Below are 25,824 nucleotides of genomic sequence, written 5' to 3'. Positions count from 1 at the left end.
AGAGCGCGTGACCAGTGAGTGGCGAGGAAGGGACAGAGACGAGGCTGAACGAGGGCTCTGAGAATTCGTCATCACAGCTGGCAGTGCAGGTTTCCTGGAAACGTGAAATTGGAGGTGAGAATTGAGAAAGGAGGGAGCAGCCTGGTGAATACAAGCAGAGAAGGCCAAGGAGAATGGAGTGATGGACAGTTGGCTTGAATAGTTAACCACTTAGGAATGATTGATGCAGCCAGTATTTATGAGCTATCATTTATGCACACAAATCACAAAGGCCTAAAATGTAGCAGAAAACAGCCAAAACGGAAATGGAATTTCCCCCTACCCCCAGCCCCAACACCCTCCATCCTAGAGTCAAACAGGACACAGAAAAACTGAGGGAACGGATTCCAGGAGCAAGAGGGTTTCTCTGGAGCGGCTTGTATCTCCTGACAACGGGCAGGGGAAACGGGATCCTGCGGTACAGCTCCTTTTTTCATTCAGACTTGAAATGTTCTGTGGCTGGGGTTGCTTGGCACAACACCGCCTTCTAAGAAGAGGAAACCTGATCACAAGCTGCTTTTGCCCTGTGACACGCCACCTCCATTGTAACATGCTCCAGTGGCTGAATCAGAAGGTGACATGCTTTTCAATTCCCTAGCAGATATTCTGCTTGACACAAACGAAGTCACTCTTGCCAACATTTTCCAGTAATGCCCATGTGGTTCTGTATCCCTCCACTAAGTGTAAGGCCTGCCAGTCGGGTGAAAGGAGTGTTGCTAACATATTAGCATCTTGCCGTCTTCCCACGATGACTTGCTGCAGTGCTCAATGAAATACCATGGCTCCTGCTCTCACAGGGGACTGTGTGTTCATTCACTGAATTATGTCCCCACAACACTCCAGAGTGTTAGAAATCCATTTAACAGCCTCGAGTCCTGGGTTTTCTGTTCATATTTCTAAATTAGCATAAAGAAATACAAAATCACAAGCAAGGAGAATCCCCATAGGCTGCTGCCAAGAGGTTTTGTGTTTATTTTGGCACACGCCAGAAATATTATGAATCCTTAAAATGTTCTTTTCATTAGGAATATGTGATTAAGTGAGGCTGGTCTAAAACAGTTCTGGTCTTTAAAGAGTGTCTCACTTCTAATGGGAGTCCTGAAGCAGAAGTATAGTTCACGAAGAAAACAGATAAGGCAGAAATATAGGTGCAAGATTCTTCATTTTCTTCGTTTTAAAAATTCTTTTTTTTTTTTTTTGGCTGTGTCTGCAGCATTTGGAAGTTCGGGCCACAGCTGTGGCCACACCAGATCCTTAACCCTGTGTGCCACAGGGGAACTTCTTCCCTGGTTTATCATCTCCCCCTATTACCTTTAGAAAAGGTAGCATCAGAGAGACAAATTGCCACCCTGAAAACCTTTTTTTTTTTTTTTTTGCTTTCTAGGGCTACACTGGTGGCATACAGATTCCCAGGCTAGTGGTCGAATTGGAGCCACAGGTGCCAGCCTACACCGCAGTCACAGGAATGTGGGATCCGAGCCTCGTCTGTGACCTATACCACAGCTCACAGCAATGCTGGATCCTAAACCCACTGAGCGAGGCCAGGGACCAAAGCCACATCCTTATGGATCCTAGTTGGGTTTGTTAACCTCTGAACCACGAAGAGACCTCCTGAAAACCTTTAAAATTGTTCTCTTCCACTCACCAAAGTTCAGTTCACTGTATCAGGTCTCTGATATCACATCCTAGCTTTTTAGGGCCACACCCACAGCATGTGGAAGTACCCAGTCTAGGGGTCGAATAGGAGTTGGTTGCTGACCTAGGCCTACACCGCAGCCACAGCAATGCCAGATCCGAGCCGCATCTGTGACCTCCTCCACAGCTCGTAGCAATGCTGTGTCTTTAACTCATGGAGTGGCACCAGGGATCGCACCTATGTCCTCATGGATCCCAGTTGGGTTTGTTACTACTGAGCCAGAATGGGAACTCCCCTGATTTTTTTCATCATGAAGTTTTTGCTCCCTCCCACTTGCCAATGAAGACTAGAAGGGCAGCACATGAAAAAGCTGAGTTTTCACATTCTGAGAGAGGTCAGATTCCAGACGAAGCTTGGGGTTGGCGGCAAGCTCTAGGAACACTGCAGGCCCATGAGCAGTGAGGCCTGGTGAGGCCTGGGGCCAGGCTAGGCTTGGGGTCCAGCAGAGACAGCTGCCGGGGGGCCAGGTCTTGTTCTCCACAGACCTGCGGTGCCGGCGCCTCTGCCCGTCAGGACCAGCCCCTCGGTGTGCACGGCATCTGCCTATTAATTTAAGAACCCTGCTCCTCTACGGTAGCCTGTCTTGAAACTTCCTGAGGGACAGTCCCAGTAGGAAATACATTTTACGTCGCAATCGTATTTGTCAGGGTCCACCAGTCAGGAAAAAAAGAAACCAAAAAGAGTAGGTGTGTCAGCAGGGAGAATTTGACATAGAGAATTATTTAAACAGGTGTTGGAGGACTGAACAAATTAAAAGCCGCGTGTACTATCTGCAGGGAGCGGCTACCGTCCTGGGGGCTGGAGACGGGCGCCGAGAGGAGGCTGTGGTCATCAGGTCGCAGCAGCTGCGGGGACACGCCCTGGAGCTGGTGACGTGAGGGGTGGGGGGCTGGTTCTGGCAGAGCATTAAGAGGCTGGAGACAGGAAGTACTGCTGCCAGGATAGAGGGCCATCGCTGGGGTGACGGTGACAGGCACAGCAAACCAAGAGGAAGGGGCACGACCCTGCCCTCTCCTCCAGCGTGTGCCGCTCCTCCAGGGCCCTTGGCAGCCAGAAGGAGACACGCGGCTTGCACGGTCCCAGCGCCAGCAACGCAGAGCAGTAGAGGGCAGGTCTGAAGCTGAAAGACCGAGCTCGTAAGTGCCTCACTGTGCTCTACCCGAACACGAGGTGCGCCCTGGACTTAATCTTGCACCGTTTTCTATTCCATTTCACCTTACCCTAGCACTTTTTAACTATTAAAAAGCTGATGGGCCCTCTGAACTTGGCTCTAGGACATCTTCAAGCGTAACGGTGACTTTGGGCATTGGAACTCAGTGCCACTTACCTCCCGAACCCCTTCCACACCAGAAAGTCCTAAAGGAACTGCCTCCCAATGTGCCCGCCTCTCCGCTGAATACACACGGGGCGGGGCAGGGGGGGGTGCTTTGCCCCAGGAGTCAGGGATGTATTGAGGCCGCAGGTGTCCTGTATAGTCTCAGAAGGGGAGGGTACCAGAGACGAACTTTTGCTAAGGAGTAAAGCTAAGGAACCACCAGCTAAAAATATTTACTATGTAGTTCCCACTGTGACACAGTGGGCTAAGGATCCAGTGTTATCTCTGCAGTGGTTTGGGTTCCGTCCCTGGCCCAGGAACGTCTATATGCCACAGGTGTGGCCAAAACAAATTAGTTTTTTTTTTTTTTTTTTACATAAAAGGCATTAGATGTTTTTGGGAGTACCGAGAAATGCACATCAGAGGAACATGAAATCTAGTGAGGAGAAAAGACAAAAGCCAGTGAGTAACCAGCATGTGAATTGCCATTAGACAGTATGGTTAGTTGTCAAGTGGGTGACACAGGCAGGAAATACTGTGTCTGCAGAGCAAGGTAATAGGATCATGAGCAGGAATGATCTGGAAAGGTTTCCTCTAAAGGCCTGAGTTGGTTTTGATGGAACAGGTAGAATTTAGGGGAGGGCATGGCATTCCAGGTGTAGAGAACATTCGGAAAACAGAAGAAGGTGAGGATGCACCTGTGAGCTTGGCGCAGCGGGGACTAGGGGTCAGCGCGAGGGAAGTGCGCCCATCTGCCGGGGAGGGGGTGGCCAGCCCTGGCTCACAGAGAGGGTCCATGGCCCGAATGCCAGGAACTACTCCCATGTGTGAGGAGCACAGTGAAGATGCTTGGAAGAGAACCAAGGTCATGAAGTACGAATTACGGAGGTCAGCAACGTCAAAGGCTACGGAGGCCAAGAGACGGAGGACCGAGGGGAAACCTCTGGCTTTGAACCAGAGATGAGAAATCTCATTAATGAGGATGGCGACTCTTGGCCATGTTTTCCATCTCTGTGGGTTAATCTGTGATTACTTTTGGCCCCTTTTGAGTTTGCTGTGTGTTTAACTTGAGCTGGTCCAAAGCATCCAGTGAAAACAGCCACCTCAAATCTCTGGGCGGTCCTCACGGCTTCCCAGCTGGCCAGAGCCGGGCTGGGTTTCCTGAGGCTCTGCTTCAGTGGCTCGTGCCTTCCTGCGCGTGACCGCCCTCCTTCGGCTTCCTGCAAAGCAGCTGTTTCCTCTCGCACTGTCATCCACTCTCCTCAAGGGGCTTGTCTCGCTGAGCAGATGCTCTGGGATTCTGACTCCAGAAAACAAGGAGGGTTATGCGTTGGGACCTTGTGTGTGGAGACCCCTTCGTGGCTGTAGGCTGCACTGTGCCCCTGGCAGGCTGCCTGGCAAACGCAAGTGACTGTTAACAGGGAAACTGGATGAAGGATGGATGGATCAGGTGAACCTGTCACCCCGACTAAACATGTGTTCGGCTGGGAGTTGACGGTATCATCTTCCCCAGGAGTAGAGTCTATGTATAGTCTTAACATATAGGCAGAGTTGTGATCCAGTTGCTAGAGGTGCTGCTTCTGTGAGGATTGCTTCATCTTCAGGTTGTATTCTGGATTTTCCTGTTTGAATGCTGTCATTTCTTCTGTATAGTATAAGATGTGATCATGTAGACTTGGGTTTCTTTTCTTTCTCTTAGACATCAGATTCCAGCTACCATCAACTGCTTCCTCACTTGCAGTAAATACTTTTCTTTTTGTCTTTTTATTTATTTGTCTTTTTGCCTTTTCTAGGGCTGTACCCGTGGCATATGGAGATTCCCAGGCTAGGGGTCTAATTGGAGCTGTAGCTGCCAAGCCTATGGCAGAGCCACAGCAATGTGGGATCCAAGCCGAGTCTGTGACCTACACCACAGCTCACGGCAATGCTGGATCTTTAACCCACGGAGCAAGGCCAGGGATCGAACCTGCAACCTCATGGTTCCTAGTCAGATTTGTTAACCACTGAGCCACGACGGGAACTCCCCTTTCTGTCTCTTTAGGGCTGCACAGGCAGCATATGGAAGGTCCCAGGCTAGGGGTTGAATCAGAGCTGCAACTGCCAGCCTATGCCACAGCCACAGCAACACCAGATCAGAGCTGCATCTGTAACCTATGTCATGGCTTGTGGCAGTGCCAAATCCTTAACCCAACGTGTGAGGCCATGGATTGAACTGGCATCTTCACGAATACTAAAAGGGTCCTTAACCCACTGAGCCACAATGGGAACTCCAAATATTATTATTTTTAATAGCTGGCATTATAGCTTCTCTTGGCAAGGCACTTTCTCTGTGTAGGAAAATACCCTGATAAACAGTTTGGGAACGGAAGGTGGCCAGGAAGTATGGATTAGGAGACAGACATAAGCACTGCATGAGGAGAAAAAAGAGGGGAGAGATGGGAGCAGAGAGAGGGTGGAGAGTGGAAAGCTGCAATTCATGCTCAAAAAGGACGGATACCAAGCTGCAGTGGGTTAAAGGATCCAGCTTGGGTCACAGCTTTGGCTTGGATTCAGTCTCTGGCTTGGGAACTTCCATATGCTGTGGGTGTGGCCATAAGTTTTAAAAAAAGGGGAAAAAAAGATAAAGAAATTGTAATTTTAGGTTATTTGCATCTTTCATTTAAGACCCCTCCGTTGCTCCAAACCTTCAGAAGAGTCTGCTATACAAACAACCAAAGAAAAGAGTCTCCTGTGTCAGGAGAGACAAAAGAGTTGCAGGAGGTGAGACGTGAGAGAGTCTAAGTGTTCAGAGAAAACAAGAACTCAGAGCCAGAAGTGACCCTGAGGTTGTATACCCCCAGGGAACAGGCAGTCTTGGAGAGAGCATGGGCCTTCCACAGGCATTAGAAAAGGGACTTCAGTCAATTTCAACAAAGTCTCTGTGGACAGGGTGACCCCGACTGAAAGCTGGATGACACACACAGCAGCTTGCTATTTTCAATCATCATTTCTCCAGAGACAGTTATTACCAAAAACGACAGGTCAGAAACCCCTCCTTCCTCCTCCTTTCCCTTAAACCTCTAGCGTCCGTTCCCTGCTCTGCATATCCTGAAGGCGGAACTATGGTCTCTATTAGAGTCTACAACTCTAATAATGGTAACTAGTATTTCACTGTTTTTTGGAGGGTAAATTTACCTACAGTGAAATGTACCAATCTTAATGTAGCATTTCCTGAGTTTTGACAAACGCAGACACCCCTGTACAGCCCAAACCCTAAGCAAGATACAGGGCTGTTCCATCACCACGGAAAAATTCCCTCTTCAGCCGAACCCCACCCTCAGCTCCAGCGTCCCACCTTCTGGCTCGTCTCACCGCTGGGTTAAAGAACTAATATTTAAAAGTTACTGTTAAATGCCAGGCTTTGTTTTGGAAAGCTTCATCAGTATCAGTGCTTTTCTTTCTCACAAGCACTGTGAACTAGATATTATCTCCACGTTGCAGATTAAAACGCTGAGCATCACTGCCCCCAGTTCTCAGCTACCAAGTGTAGTGGCAGGTAGGGGACTAAGAAGTGGGTTTTAGAAACCCCTGCTCTTAACCTCAGTTCAGACTATGGTGCATCTCCGAGATGGGTCATGCTCAGTCCACAAACGATTAGTTAAGAAATATTATAGCTCAAAATTCAACTGAAGTCTCAGCCCCCCCGCCCCCCGCCCGAATAATGCGTCGTATTTTACTAAATGGTTCATTTCTATCCTACTCAGAAAATGGCAGAAAGGGGGTGTGAAAAACTGCAAATTCGGTTTTACTGGTGAAACACTCCAAGAGAGGTGGCTTGGGTTCAAACAAGCCATAGGGCCTGGCCAGTGGGGGATGCCCAGAGGAGGATAGGCGGCGGGGGAGGGCCTGGACCAGCGACCTTTAAAGAGCCGGGCGCTGCTCCTTCCTCTGACGCCACAAGCATCCTCTCAGAATAGAGCAGGCATCGACGCGCGGGCGGAGGGGACGGACACGCGCCCTGCCACGGGGATTGGACGCTGCGGCGCAGGGCTCATCGGCAGTAAGAGAGCGCAATTCGTCACCGTCCTCCTCAATGTCACGCTCTCCCTCCGCTCCCAGACGCACTCTCGCGCCTCCCTGCCCCCGCACCCCGGCGGGTTCCCAGGCTCCTCCCTGGAGCTGACTCCAAGCTCCCGATTTCCTCCCCCGCCCCGCCGTGCGGACTACAGCTGCCATGGCAACCGTACGCCGCCGCCGCCGCCACCGCCTCTCCACGCACGTCGCGAACTAACGGACTCCGTGGCGGCTGCGGCCTGTGCCGCACCCCCACCCCACCTGCCCCGCAGCAGAACAGTCGGCCGACCTGCGGCACCCAGGTAATGAATCCGAGGGAGACGGGCGCCAGCAAGTCAGCCCGTGGTGGGGTGCCCGGGTTGAAAGCCCCTCCCCGGCCCCCGCCTCAGCAGACCCGGGGGCAGTGCGCGGCGGGACAGGCCGTGCGTGCCGGCGGGAGGGGGAGCGCTGCGGGACGCGGAGCACTATGGGGATTGTAGTTCGGCGGCTCCTCAGGCTTGTGGCCTGGATGGGCGGCCTACAGAGCCCGGCGGCCCCGACGACTGAGAAAGACCGATAAAGTTTGAGCGGAGCAGGAGAGGGACCAGTCTCTCTCTTTGTGGTGAGGGGGCTTGTGGGGGGGTTGCGGAACGGGGTTCTGAGCGCTGGGAACGGGAAGCGGAGGCGAGACTTGGCCTTTTCACCCTCCTTTTGGCCCGCCCCGACTGCAGCGCTAGCCCCACCCCGGCCGGGCCGCCGCCCCGAGTAGCCTCGGGGAAGAGCGGCCGCCCGGCTGCTGCAGGGCCTCGGGCCTTCGGCACCTCTCATCCTCCCAGGTTGCTGCCTCGCGGTGCAGAACCGTAGGTATGGCACACTTTTGCTGGGAGACCTGGAAAACTGTTTTAACAGGCTTTTCTCCTTTTCCTGATACGTTTATTTCTAGGTATTTGATCAGTTTTACTCTGAAGCAGTTCAGAGGTGTTTGCATTAATTAAACCCTCTGATTAATAATTACTCAAAGGGCAGTAATATTTAAAGGTTAAATGTAGAAGTGGATGAAAGGTACAGTGCTGATAGATAGTAGTGTCTGATATTTTTACCGTGTTGCATTTTGCATTTTATTTATTGAGTCAAGATTACAAAATGAGAACCCCTTCCACCTCCCCCCCCCCCCAGCTTAAACACTGCCAGCACACATTTTGATTCCATTTTAAAGGTTACTTTAAATTACTAGTGTTTTTTAAAGTGTAGACTTTTTTTTTTCTTTTTAAGCAGTAGTGATAAATATTTTCTTTGACTAGCCCAGTGTTCTCAGGAGAATAAAAAACACCTTTTTCTTTCTTCCTCCCTCCCCCTTCCTTCCTTCTTTTTCTTTTCTTTCCTTTTTTCTAATGCTCTGGAATACACCTTGGCTCCTAAAGTTTGCTCAGGCCGTGATAGTAAGGAAAATTAACTCTGAAACAGATTTAGAAAACCTGCCTTGTCTACCTTTTAAAATTTTTCAATAGGTAGATAAGCATCCTAGAAATTTGGTATTTTTGCAATAGTATGTTGGGAAATAGCTGATATGGGCTTATTTTGTGTGTGTGATTTAGACAAGAAAACATAAGGCCACTATAAAATTGCTTTTCTCTTGATTAAATGAAGCTGGTCTCTGTAAACTTAAAGTAGCGATTTTGTATGAGGAGATTAAAAGGTGGGTTTAATAAGGTCACTAGAAAAAAAATCAGCGCCTTGTGTTATACAGTATAGGGGTTTGAAGTATTTTATTTATTCATTTAAAATTTAAGGACCTGTTGTGTGCCAGGTATTGTGCCAGATTGTGGAATAAAGAGATGCTAGAAGATAATTTGCGCCCTGCATGGGCAAACGGTCATGTCACAACATCAGTGTGATAGAGCTCGTGTAAGTTGCTATACCCCCCAGAGTGTGAACACATAGTAATGTCATGGTAATATGTATTGAGTACTTACTCTGTGGGAGGCACTCTGTCACATGTTTTGGATGTAGCCCCTTATTTAATCCTTAATCCTGCGAAGTAGCTTCTATTTATTTAGAGATGAGGAAACAGCCTTAGAGACCTTGCGCAAAGTCATCAGTGTGAACCTGGGGTTTCAACCCAGGTGAGTCTAATTCATCTAAACCATAATCTCAACCACTGATGCCATTCTCTGTACCCTTTGGTCCTTGCCTCAGGAGATTAGCGGAAGTCTTCAGAATGATGTGACATTTGACTGTGCTAAGAAAGTTGATTAATCTTGTGCTGGAGAGAGGCTGAGAAAAGTCTCTCTAGGCAAATGGCATCACAGAAGCAAAAGCTGAGATTTGAATGCTTTGTTTCTAGGGAACCCTGGGTCACTCTGATTACTGAACCCCAAAATACTTGCAGTGTAGTAGGGAGAGACCAGACCTCAGACTACTTATTGCCATGATAAAAGAGTTTAGAATTTTTCTTCAACATGGGGCTATCATTGAAGAGTTTCCAGTGGAGTCGTGACATTATTGGGTTTGTAGGTGAGAAAGATAGCTCTGGCTCTAGTTTGGGGAATGGATCCAGAGGAGGAGAAATTAGAGTGGTTGGTGGGAAAACCAGTTTTAGGAAGAAAAAAAAAAGTCCAGTAGGGAGATGAAATGAGTCTAAGGTAAACCATTGGAGTTATAGAAAGAGACGGGTTGTAGGAATATTTAAGAGATAAAATTGATAGGACTTAATAAGAGTTTGGATCTTGGGGGCTAGAAAGATTTGGAATCCTAAGATGAATGAATCCTAGTTTCTTGGCCAGGGTGATAGATGGGATAGTGAGCTCATTGATTGAGATGGGCAGGAGCAGGTTTTTATTGGGGTGAAAGATAAAGATAAATCCTTTTACTTTTGAATACTTGTTCAAGGTTCCTGTGGGATATTCAGGGAAGGATGCTTTTGGATCTGGAGTTCAGGAGGTAGAGTTTACATGTAGTTAAGAAGTTAAAGGAGAGAATGGATCAGCTCACATAGGGGGAACATGAAGAAATGAAAAAGGAAGAGGTTCGAATATGGACTCTTTGGGAAGCAGCAGCATTTATGGGGTTCAGTGTTTGACAGGAAACGGGGGTGAGTCCACAGATGAGTGTGAGTGGTTAGGAGGCAGAGAGGAAGGAGAACCAGAGAGAGCATCCTAACAGACGGCAAAGAGTAGGAATCAGGGAGTAAGTGGTCCAGGTGCCTGGGGGAGGGTAAGGGAAGATTGAAATGGGTCTAATGGACTTGGTGGCTGCCCATCATTTCTAAACCTTGCAAAAACGAAGAAAAGGAATCTGGGCATAGGCTACTTGAGAAAATGTTAAAAATTTTCCGTATTAATACATATATGAAAGAAAATAGAATAATGAGCCCCCATATAGCCATTACTTGAAGAATGAGTGCACAACCAACTTTGTTTCATCTCCCACCCCTACCCCTAATTGGATTGTTTAAAAGCTAGACTCAGATATAATATCTTTTATCTTATTTTTAGAAGTTTTTTTTTTTTATTATAGTTGATTCACAATGTTCTGTCAAGTTCTGCTGTACAGCAAAGTAACCCAGTTATACATATATGTACAAATCCAATAAATGGGTGCTTATCCACTCCACATGCAATAGTTTGGGTCTCCTAACCCAAAGTCCCAGTCCTCCCTCCACCTCCCCCTTGGTAACCACAAATCTATTCTCCCAGTCCATGAGTTTGTTTCTTTTCTGTGGAAAGGTTCATTTGTGCCGTATATTAGATCTCAGATATAAGTGATAGCATATGGTATTTGTCTTTCTCTTTCTGACTTAGTATGAGAGTCTCTAGTTCCATCCATGTTGCTGCACATGGCAATATTTTGTTCTTTTTTATGCATGAGTAGTATTCCATTGTGTGTATGTGCCACATCTGTCGGTGGACATTTTGGTTGTCTCCATGCCTTGGCTCTTGTGAATAGTGCTGCAGTGAACATAGGGGTGCATGTATCTTTTTCAGTGAAAGTTTGGTCCGGATTTATGCCCAAGAGTGGGCTTGCTGGGTCATATGGTAGTTCTGGACTTAGTTTTCGGAGGTACCTCCGTATTATTTTTTATAGTGGTTATCTTTTAATCTATAATTATTTCCATAGGTGTCTTTAAAAGTTAAGGATTCTTTCAAAAATAAAGCTGTAGTATTATCCTACTTAAAACATTGACGGTACCTCCTGAAGATAAACTTTCCAGTCACACTTCTTTTTAAAGAAGCTGGACTGCGAGGAAAAGAAGGAGATGAGGCAGTGCCTAAAAAAGGTTTGCAGGTTTGTGGGGTTTTTTGAAATACTGGTAACAAGCTGTTAGGGAAAGCGACAGTAGAGAGGAAGTGTTTGAAGGTGTAGGCGCTGAAGAGAGAGGAGGGGGCTGAGCAGGTAGGGAGGATGCGGCGGGCCGAGTGAAGGATTCGCCTGGAGTCACTTGGGTAACGTCTTAGAAGCAGCACCTGGATGCCAGTTGCCTTCCTGGGCAGCGCGCTAGCGGGGGCCGGAGGGGAGAAGCTCGTAAAGAGAAAGACGTTTGAACAGGTGTGGGTATTTACAGGCTGGGTGGTGGAAGGTTGGGGTGAAAGACGCTGTGGTCTCTCCGAAGAGGAGGCGCGTAGAGGGCGGCGGAGGGAGGAGCTGGCGGCCGGGAGGGCGGAGCAGGGGAGCTTTGGCGCCGCCTCGGGGAGGGGGGCCCGAGGTGGGACAGGTGAGGGGTGTTTCCCTCAGCGGAGGTGAGGCTTCAGTAGGGTTCGGAGACAGCAGAGCACCAGCTAGCGTCAGGTCTTTTCCTTAAGTTTCGATTGCTTTCGAGAGCTTGAAATACCGAGGAAACCAGCAGTCTAGTGTGTTCCTGAGAAGAGAATCCAGGCCAAGAACTTGAGATTGGACGGTTTCTCAAACTTGAGTGATGCTCATTTAACTGAAAATTACTGTTTATTTGCAAAAATATCACGCGAAAACTAGAAAGGCCCGCACAGGTCTTTTGGATCGGCACGTCGTCTTCGCAGCGTGCGCCGTGCGGATCGTTGGCTGCGGGTGGTGCAGCGGAAGGGGTCGGACAGATGCGTTGTCCGCTTCGGGAGCGGCAGCTTGTTTTCCATGTGATCAGGGGCAAGTTTCCAGGCCCGTGCCCGACTCAGAAAAGATGCTAACACTCTCTGTTTTATCAGATTCTTGGGCCGATTGGACAGCTTGATGGAGGTAAGCTCCAAGGGCTCCACGACGGAAGGCCTTTCTCTTCCCCTTCGCCCCCTTCCTCACCAACGCTTTGGCAGCGTGTCAGTTCTCTTGGACAAAAGGCCATGTTCTGTGACTTTGCTTGACCATATTAAGCAGGTAGATCGGGTAGTCACTACAAAATGATAATTTGATCTGTAAAAGGAGTCGTCGTTATTCCTTTAAATGAAGCTTCCTTAAAAATGCTGTAAAGTGTTATCTCATAGGCCATTCATAGTAACATGTCTTTGCCTTGGTTTCGTCTTCAAAGAAACAGGGGTTCCACTGCCTGATTTGAGAGCCCGGTAGCTCTAACCGTCTCTGGCTGTATCTCAGTTTTGAACTGATCCATGTTATGATTTCCCTAATATTTGAGCATCTATTTGTAAACGAACATTTCTGGAAAGCCATTTTCATTACATAGCTTGATGTGGAGTAAGCATTCAGTAAGTGTTGTCCCTGTTATTTTCAGGCTGAAAGGATACTGACATACTTAAGCTGAAATTTATAATTTAAGCTGCCATTTTGAGACAGTGGTAGATGGTAAACATATTCTATCTTTTTTTTTTTTTTTTTTCTGTTTTAAAGATGCCTGTGGAATTTAGTACAGGGCAGAAATTATTCTTGTGATTACTCCTGAGAAGTAAGTAGGCTCTAGATTCTTTCCTGTTGCGCAGTGTTTTCTGTCAGGTATTTATGAAGTGCGTTCAGATAAGGAAACAAGTGAAAAGCCTTCACTGCCATAGACGTTTTCCTTGTATCTTTGCGTGTGTGATTGAGTCATATTCTCCTTTCTTTTTGGCAAGCCGCAGCCCTTGAGGTGGGAGATGCCATGACTTTCAGAGTTAACTATTTTGGTGACTAGGTCAGCACTCACATAGTAGATTAATTTATTGCTATTAAGACTACTTCAAGATGCAGTAATTTGAGAAGTTGTGGTTATGTGTTTTTTTTTTTCGATTGCTTGTATTTGTAGCAGTCATTGCGTGAAGTAAACTGGAATTTGGTGATTTGGATAAACAATACCAAAGTATGTGGAGCCTGGACATTGGTTGAATTCAGTGTGGTACAAAGTGCTGAAAATTAATGTGTTGTCTTGCTACTGCTATTCTAACTGGTATTATTTTGTTCACATTGCTGTAGTTGAGGCTGCTTCAGTGTTTCTAAAATAAATACCTACTTTTAGGAATTTACAACTCATGGAAGGAAGAGGAGTATGAGAGAAATATGAAAGTATGAGAATGAAAATAGTTTAAAGAAGAATTTTTTAAGCCCCATATATAACTATTAGATAGATATCACTCATGTAAAAAATTAGTTTGAAAAACTGTTTTCTTTCCTATTTAAAAACTGTTACTGACATGTTGTGTGGAGAAGGATGGATGTGGGATTTGGGACGGCACATGAAATAACTGGCCATTGGGGACCTGCTGGATCCAGTATTCTCTGATAATCTGTATGGGAAAAGAATCTGAAACATAATGGATGTGTGCACGTAAATAACTGAATCACTGTGTTGTGCAGCAGAAACTATCACAACCTTGTAAATCAGCTATACTTCAGTAAAACTTCAAAAAATGAAAAAAAATTACTGTGGAGACAGAAGAATTATAAATATTATGATTTAATTTAAAAAAGGATCATTAGTGACATCTTAAGCAGTTTTGAGTTTTGAAAATAATCTAGTTTTGAGTTTTCTCAAATATATGTCTTAGTCTTGGTGTGAAATAAAAATCCAAGTATGTTTGAGGGAGAAAGGTATTTGTGTGTGTGTTGTGGGTGACATGGTATTTTAAAGGAGAGAAGGGAGTGGTTGGAGATAAAGCTGGAGAGGTAGGTTGGAACCAGGGCTTTGTTTGTTACATTTAGGTCTGATTCTTTAAAGAGACAAGTCATAATTGTCTAGAACCAAGGGAGCCATATTCCTTCTTCTTGCTCTGAGTGTGAACTTGAACTGAGTTCTTTTTTTCATTCTGAGAGAACAGAACTCTGAAGATATTCCTTGGATCATTCTGTATAGGGCAACATTACTGGATCAGTTCAGCCTAAATGTTGCAAGAAGATGCTGACTTGTTTTGGAGTACATGATAAACTCAAAATAAGAGAAGTATTGTCAAGTATTAGACATTGCTAAAATATTTCATGCTTCCTTTAGATGTAACCTGACCTTTTAAAAGTCCTAGAAACTTGTCTAATTTAAATTAAAGGAAATTTTCAAAAAGCCCTCTATATTTCAAGATGATGGTTGAAAGTCTTTAAAGTTGTGTTATAGCTTCTAGGAATTTATGATGAAAAGTGGGTCAGTTGATTTATTGTTATTTTTGAGGACAAATTAGCTGCTCCAAACCTCTGTATTAATGTTTAGTGTGGAGTTAAAATAATAGCTTACATTGCATCAGTGCTAGGAATAATGCTAATGGATTATCGCATTTAATTTTTAAAATAACCTTATGATGGTAAATATCATTTCCCCTATTTTATAGATGTAGAACTGAGGCCTAGAGAAATTACATGATGTACTTGAGGTCACAACTAAAAATCAGTAGTGCCTGGATTCATACCCAGGTTTTTCTGTCTGAAATTTTTATATTGCCTTCACACTTGACTAGTTTAGTTTGGTATCTAATTCTAGGTTGGCAGCCCCCACCCCCCGCACTTGGAAGATATTATTCTACTGCCACCAGGATTCCAGTAATTCCTTTTGAAAAGTTAGTTGTCAGCATATTATCTTTCCTTTATAGAAAGTTTATCCTGTGTCTCTGTTGTTTTCAGTGTTCTTCAGCTTTACTACCTTGTCTCTAGATGTGAATTTGTCTTTATTATTCAACAGAGAGTTACTGTCTTCTACAGATTTTGGAAATTTTGCTATTATACATTTAATATTGCCTCTTTTCCTGTGCAATTTGTAATAGACATATGATGGACCATTTTTCCCTACTCTCTGCATTTCTTATCTTTGCTTACTTATTCAATCTTTATATGCTGTATTCAGGGCAATGTCTATAGCTTTGTATTCTGGTTTCTTGATTCTTCTGTTATCTGTGCCTAATCTGCTATTTCTTCAGTCCATTGAATTTTTAATCTCAGTGACTATTTTTTAATGTTAGAAGTTCTTTTTTTCACATCTGCATATTCAGTTTATATGTCTTACCCCTGTTTTTAGATGTACCCCTTTTACAGTGACATAGATTATCAAGTGCTTTCCATTATAGCACTAATTCCGCTGTTATGTCATTTGACTCATATTTGTAATGGGTTGCATTTTGGAAGTTTTAGAGGTAACCTTGGTGGAAATACTGTGAAGCTTTGGTCAAGGATGTAGCCTATACGTTTGTGTTTTGTTTCTGTGACGTGCCTTATGGAGAACTGGTGAATGAATAAACAAATTTTAGTATATTCGTATAGTAAGATACTACTCAGCATTAAAGCATTGAATTGCTGTCACATGCAGCAACATGGTTGAATCTCAAAAGCTTATTCTAAATGAAAGAAGTCAAACACCAGAATATACTCTGTGATTCTATTTATGTCACATTCTAGAAAGGACAAAACTGTAATGATTAGTGAACAGAAGAATGCATGTAGTTGTATATATTTTTCAAAAGAAATCAAATGGTACTCTTAAAATTAGTGAATTTCTTTGTATAAAAATTATATCTCAATAGAGCTGGTTTGTTTATTTATTTATTTATTTTTAAACAGGCAAAACTTGATGGTAACAGAGGTCAGAGTAGTAATTTCCCTACAGGAGAAGTACTGACTGAGGAGACATGAAACACCCTGTGAGGCGTGGAAATGTTGTGTATCTTGCTTGATGTGGGTGTTACCTGGATGTAGCCAGTGTTAAAATTCATTGAGCTGTACATGGAAAGCTTGTGCACTCTGTATGTTATATACTCCAATCGTATGTAAAAGGAGAAAAATACTCTAGAGAAGGATTTGAATATAAAGTTGAGAAAATCTCAAAGAAAGAGCAAAAGGACCAAGAGATGGAAACTAGGATAGAAAAGATAAGAAAATATAGAAGACTAACCTAGAAAGTTGAGTATCTGAATAGAAGCTGTTCCAGAAAGAGAGAAGAAGCTAACAAATCTTCAGTGAAATAAATTCAGAAAATTTCCTAAGATTGAAAGAGTTCGAGATAGAGCCACTTCAAAGCACATCAACGGTTTTAGAAAGCTTGTGTCAAGGGGAGATCCTACGAAGGGGGGAAAATCAGATGATAATCAGGGATCAGGAATTTAAATGACTTCAGTTTCATCAGCTTCATCTTGAGACTTAGAAGGTAATAAAGCCTTTTTTACTTTTCTTTTCTTTCTTTTTCTTTTTTTTTTTTTGTCTTTTTGTCTTTTCTAGGGCCGCACCTGAGGCATATGGAGGTTCCCAGGCTAGGGGTCTGACCGGAGCTCTGGCTGCTGGCCTGCACCACAGCAGCTTGGGATCCAAGTTGCGTCTGTGACCTACACCACAGCTCACAGCAACACCAGATCCTTAACCCACTGAGCAAGGCCAGGGATCGAACCCGAAACCTCATAGTTCCTAGTCGGATTCTTTAACCACTGAGCCGCGACGGGAACTCCCATTAGAACCATTTTTGAAGGAATATTATTTGCAAATGAGGACTCAATAGCCAGCCAGACTATCACTGCAGTGCGAGGCGTTTTAAGACATGCACAGTCTCAAACTCCCCCCCCATCAGTGGAAAATGTGCTCCATAAAAGTAAGGGAGTAACGCAGGAAAGAAAGACATACGATAGACAAAAAGGATTCATTACGGAAGAGGCAAAGGGACTGCCCAGCTTGAATGAGACGCTAAGTTGAACAGCCTTGGAAGGTAGATGGAGATATAGTGTCTTCCTCCAGAGCAAACGTTAGCCTGGCTTACAAACCCCAGCACCCTAAGGTTGTTGGGTTGCCTTCTGGAAGTTGTGTAGTTTGACTCTTAAATTTAGGTCAGTCATATGTTTTGAGATAATTTTTGCATATTATGTAAAGTAAGAGTTGATTCAGTTTTTTTTTTTTTTTCTTATGGATATCTGGTTGTTCCAGCACCTCCCCCCCCTTTTTTTGTTGACTTGTTTTGACAACTTTGTTGAAAATTAATTGGCTATGTATGTATGGACCTATTTCTGGACTGTGTATCTAAATTTATGCTGATCCGACACTGTCTTTTTTTTTTTGCTATTTCTTTTTTTTGCTATGACCTATTGCATAGCACAGGGAACCACATTCAATATTTTATTTTATTTATTTATTTTTTTTGGTCTTTTTGCTATTTCTTTGGGCCGCTCCCGCAGCATATGGAGGTTCCCAGGCTAGGGGTTGAATCGGAGCTGTAGCCACCGGCCAACGCCAGAGCCACAGCAACGCAGGATCTGAGCCACGTCTGCAACCTACACCACAGCTCACGGCAACGCCAGAACGTTAACCCACTGAGCAAGGGCAGGGACCGAACCCGCAACCTCATGGTTCCTAGTCGGATTCGTTAACCACTGCGCCACGACGGGAACTCCCCGACACTGTCTTAATTCCTATGGCTTTATAGTAAATATTGGAATAAATGTAAGTTGTCCTATTTTGCTGTTTTTTGAAACTGTTTTGGCCATTTCCATCCCTTGTATTTCCGTCTAAATTTTAGAATCAGCTTGTCAATATTTTTACAGGAAAGACTGTTGGGAGTTTGATTGGAATTGCATTGAGTTGCTGGATCACTTTCAAGGGTATTGACGTCTTATCCTTATTGAGGGTTTCAGTTTGTAAATGCACATGCATAGGTACACGTGTTTGTACAGCCATTAACTTGGGTCATCTTTTACTCTCAATGTCCAGATCTTGTGTAGCCATTGAGTATTTAATGTTCGTTAATTATTTCATTGTTTTGATTTTAGTTTTTAATTATCATTAATATGTAGAAATACCATTGATTTTTGTATATTGACCTTGTATCTTGCTGCCTTACAAAACTCTCTTATTAGTTCTAGTAGCTACTGTAGATTCTCTGGGATTTTCTCCATTAACAATTATGTTGTATGTGAATAAAAGCAATTTAACTTCTTCTTTTCTACTCTGTATGTCTTTTATTTATTTATTTTTGCCTAGGTGTGCTAATTAGAACCTCTAGTCCACATGCTGAATAGAGGAGGGGAGAGCAAATACACTGGTCTCATTCTTTCCTGATTTGGGGGAGGAGCATTCAGTTTTTTGACAATAAATATGATGTTAGCTGTAGGTATTTCATAGATGCTGTTTACTAGGTTGAGGAAATTCTGTTCTTAATTTGCTCAGAGTTATTATCATGAATGGTGTTGAATTTTGTCCAGTATTTTTTTCTGCATCTATTTGGAGGATCATGTGCTTCATTTCTAGTCCCTTAAAATTATATTGACTTTTTTAGAAAAATAGAAACCACCTTGAATTTTTGGTATAAACCCTACTTGGTCATAATGCATTATCTTTTTTAAATATTACTGGATTTAATTAGCCAAAATTCAAGTATATTTGTATCTGTATTCCTGAGGGATACTGATAGGTAAGTTTCTTTTCTTAGGATGTCTGTTTTGGGTATCAGGATAACGCTGGCTTTAAAATATGAGTTGGAAGTTTTTCCACCTCTTCTCTTTTCTGAGAGAATTTGTTTGAAATTGGTTTTACTTTTTCCCTAAATGCTTGGGACAATTCAGTTTTTTTAAGCCTTTTGGATCTGAAGTGTTCTTTTTTTTTTTGTGGTGGGAAGATTTTTAATTGAATTTCATTGATTGTTATAGGACTATTCAGATTAATTCCTCTATTTCTTCTTGAGAAATAGCCTTGGCACATTGTGACTTTTGTAAAATTTGTCTGTCTCATTAAGCCCTCTTTTGCTTTTTAATATCTCTGAGGTCTGTAGTGATGGCCTCTCCTTCAGTTCTGATTTTGGTAATTTGTGTTTTCTCTCTCCCTTTCTTGGTCTGCATTACTAGAGGCTTATTTACTTACTTTTTTCTTTTTTTGGCTGCACCCATGGCATATGGAAGTTCCTGGATCCATCCAACCAAGCCGCAGCTGCAGCCTACACCACAGTTGTGGCAGTGCTGGGTCTTTCAACCCACTGTGTCAGAGGGAGGCTTGAACCTGTCCCTCTGCAGTGACTGGAGCTGCTGTAGTTGGATTCTTAACCTGTTGTGCCACAGTGGGAACTCTGGTTTATTCTTTTTTTTTTTTTTCCCCTCCTTTCCTTTTCATGGCCACACTTGTGGCATATGGAAGTCCCTGGGCTAGAGGTTGAATCGGAGCTGCAGCTGCTGGCCTACACCACAGCCACAACAATGCTGGATCTAAGCCTCATCTGCAAACTACGCAGCAGCTTGCCGTAATGCTGGATCCTTAACCCACTGAGTGAGGCCAGGGGTTGAACCAGCATCTTCACAGACGCTGTATAGGATTCTTAGCCGGCAAGCCACAACGGGAACTCTATGGTTTATTTTATTTTATTTTTTTTCATTTTTGGCCACTCTGCAGTATATGGAGCTCCTGGGTCAGGGATCAGATCTGAGCCACAGTTGCAACATACGCTGCAACTGCAGCAAAGCTGGATCCTTCCCCACTATGCCAGGTCAGGGATTTAACCTGCGTTGCAGAGCTCCCAAATGCTGCCAGTCCCATGGCACTATAACAGGAACTCTGGCTTATTCATTTTTTTTTTTTTTTGACTATGTCTGACTTTATTTATTTATTTTTTTGATTTTCCCACTGTACAGTAAGGGGGTCAGGTTATCCTTACATGTATACATTACAATTACATTTTTTCCCCCACCCTTTCTTCTGTTGCAACATGAGTATCTAGACAAAGTTGTCAATGCTATTCAGCAGGATCTCCCTGTAAATCTATTCTAAGTTGTGTCTTGGCTTATTCATTTTTAATGATCTTTCCAAAGAACCAGCTTTTGGCTATGTTGAAATTTCTTTTTTTTATTTTTCCTGTTTCTATTTTACTGATTTTTGCACTTAACTTTATTATATTCTTCTTTCTACTTCTTTTGGGTTTAATTTGCTTTTATTTTCCTAGATTCTTAAGATAGAAGCTGAAAGCAGGAGTTGGCAAACTACAGTCTGGGGACCGGATCCAGACTGCTGCTTGTTTGTGAATGGCCATTGAACTAACAATAGTTTTTTCTTTTTCTTTCTTTCTTTTTTTTTTTTATAGGGCTGAACCCACAGCATATTGGAGGTTCCCAGGCTAGGAGTCAAATTGGAGCTATAGCTGCCGGCCTACACCACAGCCACAGCAATGCGGGATCCGGACCCCATCTGCCAACTACACCCCAGCTCAGGGCAACACTGGTCCTTAACCCACTGAGGGAGGCCAGAGATCAAACCCATGTCCTCAAGGATACTAGTCGGACTCGTTTCCGTTGTGCCACAATGGAAACTCCCTCTTTTTTTTTCTAATGGTTAAAGAAGTCCAAAGAAGAATAGTGTTTTGTGACATGTAGAAATAAATAAAATTCAGTATCTGTGAAGTTTTACTGGCTCACAACCACAGTCATTTGTTCACATACTGTCTGTGGCTGCTTTTGTGCTAGAAGGGTGGGGTTGAGCAGTTGCAGTGGAGACTGTGGTGTCCGCAGTGCTTTTGTGCTGCTGCTTGGTGGGCACAGTCGCAATGTTTCAGGTACCCTGCTGATAACTGTACTGTGATCTTTTACTTTATTTATGATCAGCAGATTACCATCATGTCAAAACGAGAAAAGATGAGACAAATAGACTTGACATGTTACACTTTTAAAGCACTGTAGAGTGGAATTTTGAACTAGGTAACAAAGCATTGTGGTTATTATGCAATGACACTATAGCTGTGCTAAAGAAATACAATTTATACTGCCATTACCAGGTGAATTACTCATCTTGATAGTCCAATTCATAGGAAAGCAGTGGTTAGAAAGCTTAGAAAGGAATATCTTTGTAAGCAGAATTTCTTCACAAAATTAAAAAAAAAAAAAAAAGCAAAGATCAGGCTGCACTAATATAGAGTAAGTTTCTAAGTGTCTCATTTATTGGCCAAACAAGGAAGTCATTTACTGACGGTGACATACTAAATCTTATTTGATTGTGGCAGCCCAAAAAATATGTTTGGAGGAAATAAACTTGTTTAAGACTATTAGCCTTTTGGTGAGAACAGTTGCTAGAAGAATTGAGGACATCAATAATCAATTAAACATGGAAAATGATTTTGAGGGGTTTTCCTCACCAGTTGATGAATCGACAGATTTGACAAAACAACTCAACCATTTATTTGAGAAGTTGATGCTAAGTTTGAAATTACTGAAGAATTATATTTAATGAATAGTGTTCATGGAATGGTTACCAACAGTATTTATAAAAAGTTGAGAAAACCCAAATTCTGTACAACCTGAAATGGAATCTGTTAAGATGTGTTGAAACTGGTGGTGGTAAAAATAAACGTAGAACAGAAAAAGGCTTTGGTGAACAAATTTACAAACCTCTGAAGATATGGTGTGATAAGAATTGATGGTTATTTACTGCTTTTTTAAAAAAGAAACCAGCAGGTATTTTGCAGAGAATATTTGAATCTATTGTGTGGTAAGGAGCCACGAGTGTGGCTCTTGAGGACTTAGCCATTGTAAGTTCCATGAAGTTTTGTCCAAAAAAAGCTCAGTATCCTGACTTGCCTCTTCTGCGCAGCAGTTCAGGGGCTTGTGGTGGTAATGTTACATTACAGTCTTTTGAGCTAAGGGTTGATTTGAAAAACTTCTTGGAGTTCCCATTGTGGCACAGTGGAAATGAATCCAGCTAGCATCCATGAGGATATGGGTTTGATCCCTGGCCTTGCTCAGTGGGTTAAGGATCCGGCATTGCCATGAACTGTGGTGTAGGTTGCCAGCGTGGCTTGGATCCTGTGTTGCTGTGGCTCTGGCGTAGGCTGGCATCTGTAGCTCTGATTTGACCCTGGAACCTCCATGTGCTGTGGGTGGGGCCCTAAAAAAAAAAAAAAGCTCCCCTTGTGATGCAGAGGAAACGAATCCGACTAGGAACCATGAGGTTGCAGGTTAGATCCCTGGTCTTGCTCAGTGGGTTGAGGATCTGGTGTTGTCATGGGCTGTGGTGTAGGTCACAGATGCAGCTCAGATCCCATGTGGCTGTGGCTGTGGTATATATAGACCGGCAGCTGTAGTTCCAATTTGACCCCTAGCCTGGGAACCTCCATATGCCATAGGAGCAGCCCTAAAAAGCAAAAAAAGAAAAAAGAAAAGAAAAAAGAAAAACTTCTTAAGGAGAAGAACTGCTGTCATCTACTATTATTGAACACTGAATGGCTTTTGGAAATCAGTTTTGCTGCAGGCTTAATACTACTTTTGTTTTTGGATAGTGTTTCTTAATGAATTCAACTGAGAATGTAGGATCCAACAGTGCTTATATGCAAAACTAAAAATTATTTTGATGCTGACTAATGTTGGAGTAACAAGTAATAGCAAGCTGTCTTATATAGCCTTCCATGCTGTCAGAAAGTAAAAGCAACGAAGTGAGGGCTTCATTTCCACTCAGGTTTTCAGTGTGGTTGTTGAGCTCAGACTACTTTGATGCAAGTGCAAAGGAAATTTCCGTGTACAGAATCCATTTAACTGAGCTACTTCCACCTAACCTTCAATTGGAAGTGATTAATATGCCATGTAATGACATGCTAAAAGACCTATCAAGAGAAAAATAAAACCTTTAAATGCCTCCTGAACAGTGAATATGCTGGATTGAAATCATATGCTTGTGATTCGGTATCAGTATGTGACAGTATCCACCTTTTTAAACATGAGGTGCATAAATCTTATTGAAAAGCAGCATTAACATGTGAACGTTTATAATTGATTTTGATGATAGGGAACACTGACTTTGAATCCCAACTAAATGAAATATTATTCCTCTTCCCAAAAGAGTCATATTGTTATTAGTAGACTTATTTTGCAAGAAGTTGTGCTCAGCTGTTATTATAATATTTTGAATTTCATCAATAAAAATTGTGGGAATTTTTGGCCTTATTTAAGTATTTACCTAATATCCTCAATTTTGTCTGTTGCCCTTCAAAACCTAAAATATTTGCTCTCTGGCCTTTTACAGAAAAAATTTGCTGATTCCTCAACAACAACAATAACAACAACAACAAAAAAGACCAAAAAAAAAAAGAAAGAAAAAATTTGCTGATTCCTGCTTTACATCAAGATATTTTCATTCTGCATATTTGTGGGCCTGCACGTATTAGCAGAGTTAATGTTTTGGTCTCACAGTGACTAACTGGAAGGCTTGTTTTAATTTGAAGAAGAGGCTTTTCAGGGTTGTCCTGTCTTCTGTGGGTAGAGCTGCTGATTGTCGAAGTGTCTTAGTGTGTAAAAGTAGTGGACTGCCGCAGTGACTGCCCAAGTGCTGCCTTCCGGGCGCTTGGGCTGGGAGAAGGGGCAAATACCGCACCCAAACTCATGAAGGAAACAGTTTTATTTTCAAGGAGGTACTGGAGTCAGCTGAAATGCCTAGAACCAGATGTGGTTAATTTTGAGGATGAGTTTTCGAGCCCCTTAGGAATAGGTAAGAGGTACAGAGGAAGAGCCAAGCTACCCACATCAAAATTTAATTCCCTCAGGAAGGCATGGAGGAATATTTTGATTTTTCTCTACTAAGTGTATGCATCGGTTTACTGTTCCAGGAAAAAAGAGTAGGTCAATTTGGACTCTTTTCCAGGGTGTCATTCTTCTGTATCTCTGGACGTTGCACTCTGTAGTTTTCTGTGGAAAATATCTTTGCTTCAAACCTTGGGTGATCCTGGGAGACTCTGAAGAAGCCTGGAAGAAAGGCCCGATTCCTGGGCTGGAGGGCTCTTTTCCCTGGCATTGTGTAGGGGGGAAAGATTAAGGGTAGCTGTTTGCACAGACAGAAAGCTTTTGAGGATGGCAGGATTGTAGCAGACTACAGGATGAGCAGAAAGGGCTCAAGTTTTTGTTCAGATTTAAGTTACATGGAACAATTAAATGCATGTAAATGATGCATGGACACCTATAGCCTGTTCTTTTGAAATGTGTTCCTTAAGTGTAACTTTTTGTTCTTGGGGCCAAATAGTATTAGTGAGAAATAATTTTTGCAGTTCTTAATTGATGACAGTGAAAAACATGAGGTATTCATATGTTTATTTTTACATTGCTGAGAATAAACTGAGTGAAATAAAGCAAGTTCATCTTTACTGTTATTGCACCTGTGGTGATGATAAACGAGCAAGGAGAGTCAGTGTCCAGTTTAGGTACCTGTAACAAATCTTTAGTTCAGAGCTGTGTAATTTCTCTCCTGTTGTCTCCTTGGGTGTTCTTTTGTGATCTCCTTTGTATTTCCCAAATTAGAAACTTAGAAGATGCATTCAGATAACCTCAAAGAATGAGAGAACGATTTTGACTTTAAAAGTGGTTTTAAACAGATCTTTTAAAGCATGATAAGGACTGCCTTAAAGTCAGTACTGAAAACCCCATAAAAAGTCATTATATTTTATGTTTAGGTCTCTCTGAAAGATGAATTTGGCTGAGATTTGTGACAATGCAAAGAAAGGAAGAGAATATGCACTTCTTGGAAATTATGACTCGTCAATGGTCTATTACCAGGGGGTGATACAGCAGATTCAGAGACATTGCCAGTCCGTCAGAGACCCGGCGGTCAAAGGCAGATGGCAGCAGGTGAGATGCCTTCAAGTATTCAGTGAACGAGGGCAGCAGCCTGTTACGCTTAGAGTTGAAGTATTCGTTTGAGATTTTGTAAATAGTTCTTACTTGTCTGAATACTTAAATATGTTTAAAGTGCACTCTGAATAAGGTTTTGTCTTTCCCAGTTAATCTTTGATGTATTTTTGATGATGTATTTCAAAGATACCTAATTCAAATTGAATCTGCTTTTAATTTTGTTTCCCTCATCTGTTGACTAGTTGTGCGATTACAAATTTTTAAAATAATGTAGGTATTTCCATTTGCCCTTCCCTCTTTCTCCCTTCCTTCCTTCCTATCTTTCTTCTTTTTGTCTTTTTAAGCCTATAACTGCCGCATATGGAGCTTCCCAGGCTAGGGGTCTAATCAGAGGTATAGCTGCCGGCCTACACCACAGCTCACGGCAACACCGGATCCTTAACCCACTGAGCGAGGCCAGGGATCAAACCTGCATCCTCATGAATACTAATTGGGTTCGTTGACCACTGAGCCACAACGGGAATTCATCCTCTTTCATTTTTTTGTGTAGTTTTGACCCATTTCATAAAACTTTTCCTGTAAGAATATTTCCTCTTTTGAAAGACTCCTTACCAATACAAAGAAGTCGGTAATCTAATTTTAAAAAACCCACTAATGTATTTGCTGTGTCTCTTGACTATACAACTTGATTATATAATAGTACGGTTAATAAAAACTTGAATTATAATTTCCCCACTTACTCTTGAAACTTAAACATTTTTTAAAATTAGAAGTACAAAGTCAGGCACTTCTTTGAAGTTTCATTTTATGTGCTAATGCCT

The 25,824-nt window shown here is 43.0% G+C and overlaps 1 protein-coding gene across 5 annotated transcripts in view; it reads left to right on the top strand.

The window, feature by feature from the left end:
* The first annotated feature begins 7,295 nt into the window (after positions 1-7,295).
* KATNAL1 (katanin catalytic subunit A1 like 1) overlaps positions 7,296-25,824 on the top strand; it is a 65,641-nt gene continuing 47,112 nt past the window's right edge. For 3 of the 5 annotated variants that reach the window (XM_047755665.1, XM_047755664.1, XM_047755661.1), the window contains exons 1-2: positions 7,605-7,704; positions 24,826-25,000. In XM_047755665.1, the coding sequence (XP_047611621.1) occupies positions 24,839-25,000 (162 nt within the window). In that variant the 5' untranslated portion in view covers positions 7,605-7,704; positions 24,826-24,838. Of the gene's footprint in view, positions 7,406-7,604; positions 7,705-7,833; positions 7,947-24,825; positions 25,001-25,824 lie in introns of those variants that run through there. The other 2 variants (XM_047755663.1, XM_047755662.1) reach the window with 2 other exon arrangements.

The sequence above is a fragment of the Phacochoerus africanus genome, chromosome 13 (assembly GCF_016906955.1).
Source record: "Phacochoerus africanus isolate WHEZ1 chromosome 13, ROS_Pafr_v1, whole genome shotgun sequence".
Lineage (NCBI taxonomy): Eukaryota > Metazoa > Chordata > Mammalia > Artiodactyla > Suidae > Phacochoerus > Phacochoerus africanus.
The sequence above is the reverse complement of the archived record's forward strand: the minus strand, read 5'-3'. Positions and strand labels throughout refer to the sequence as shown.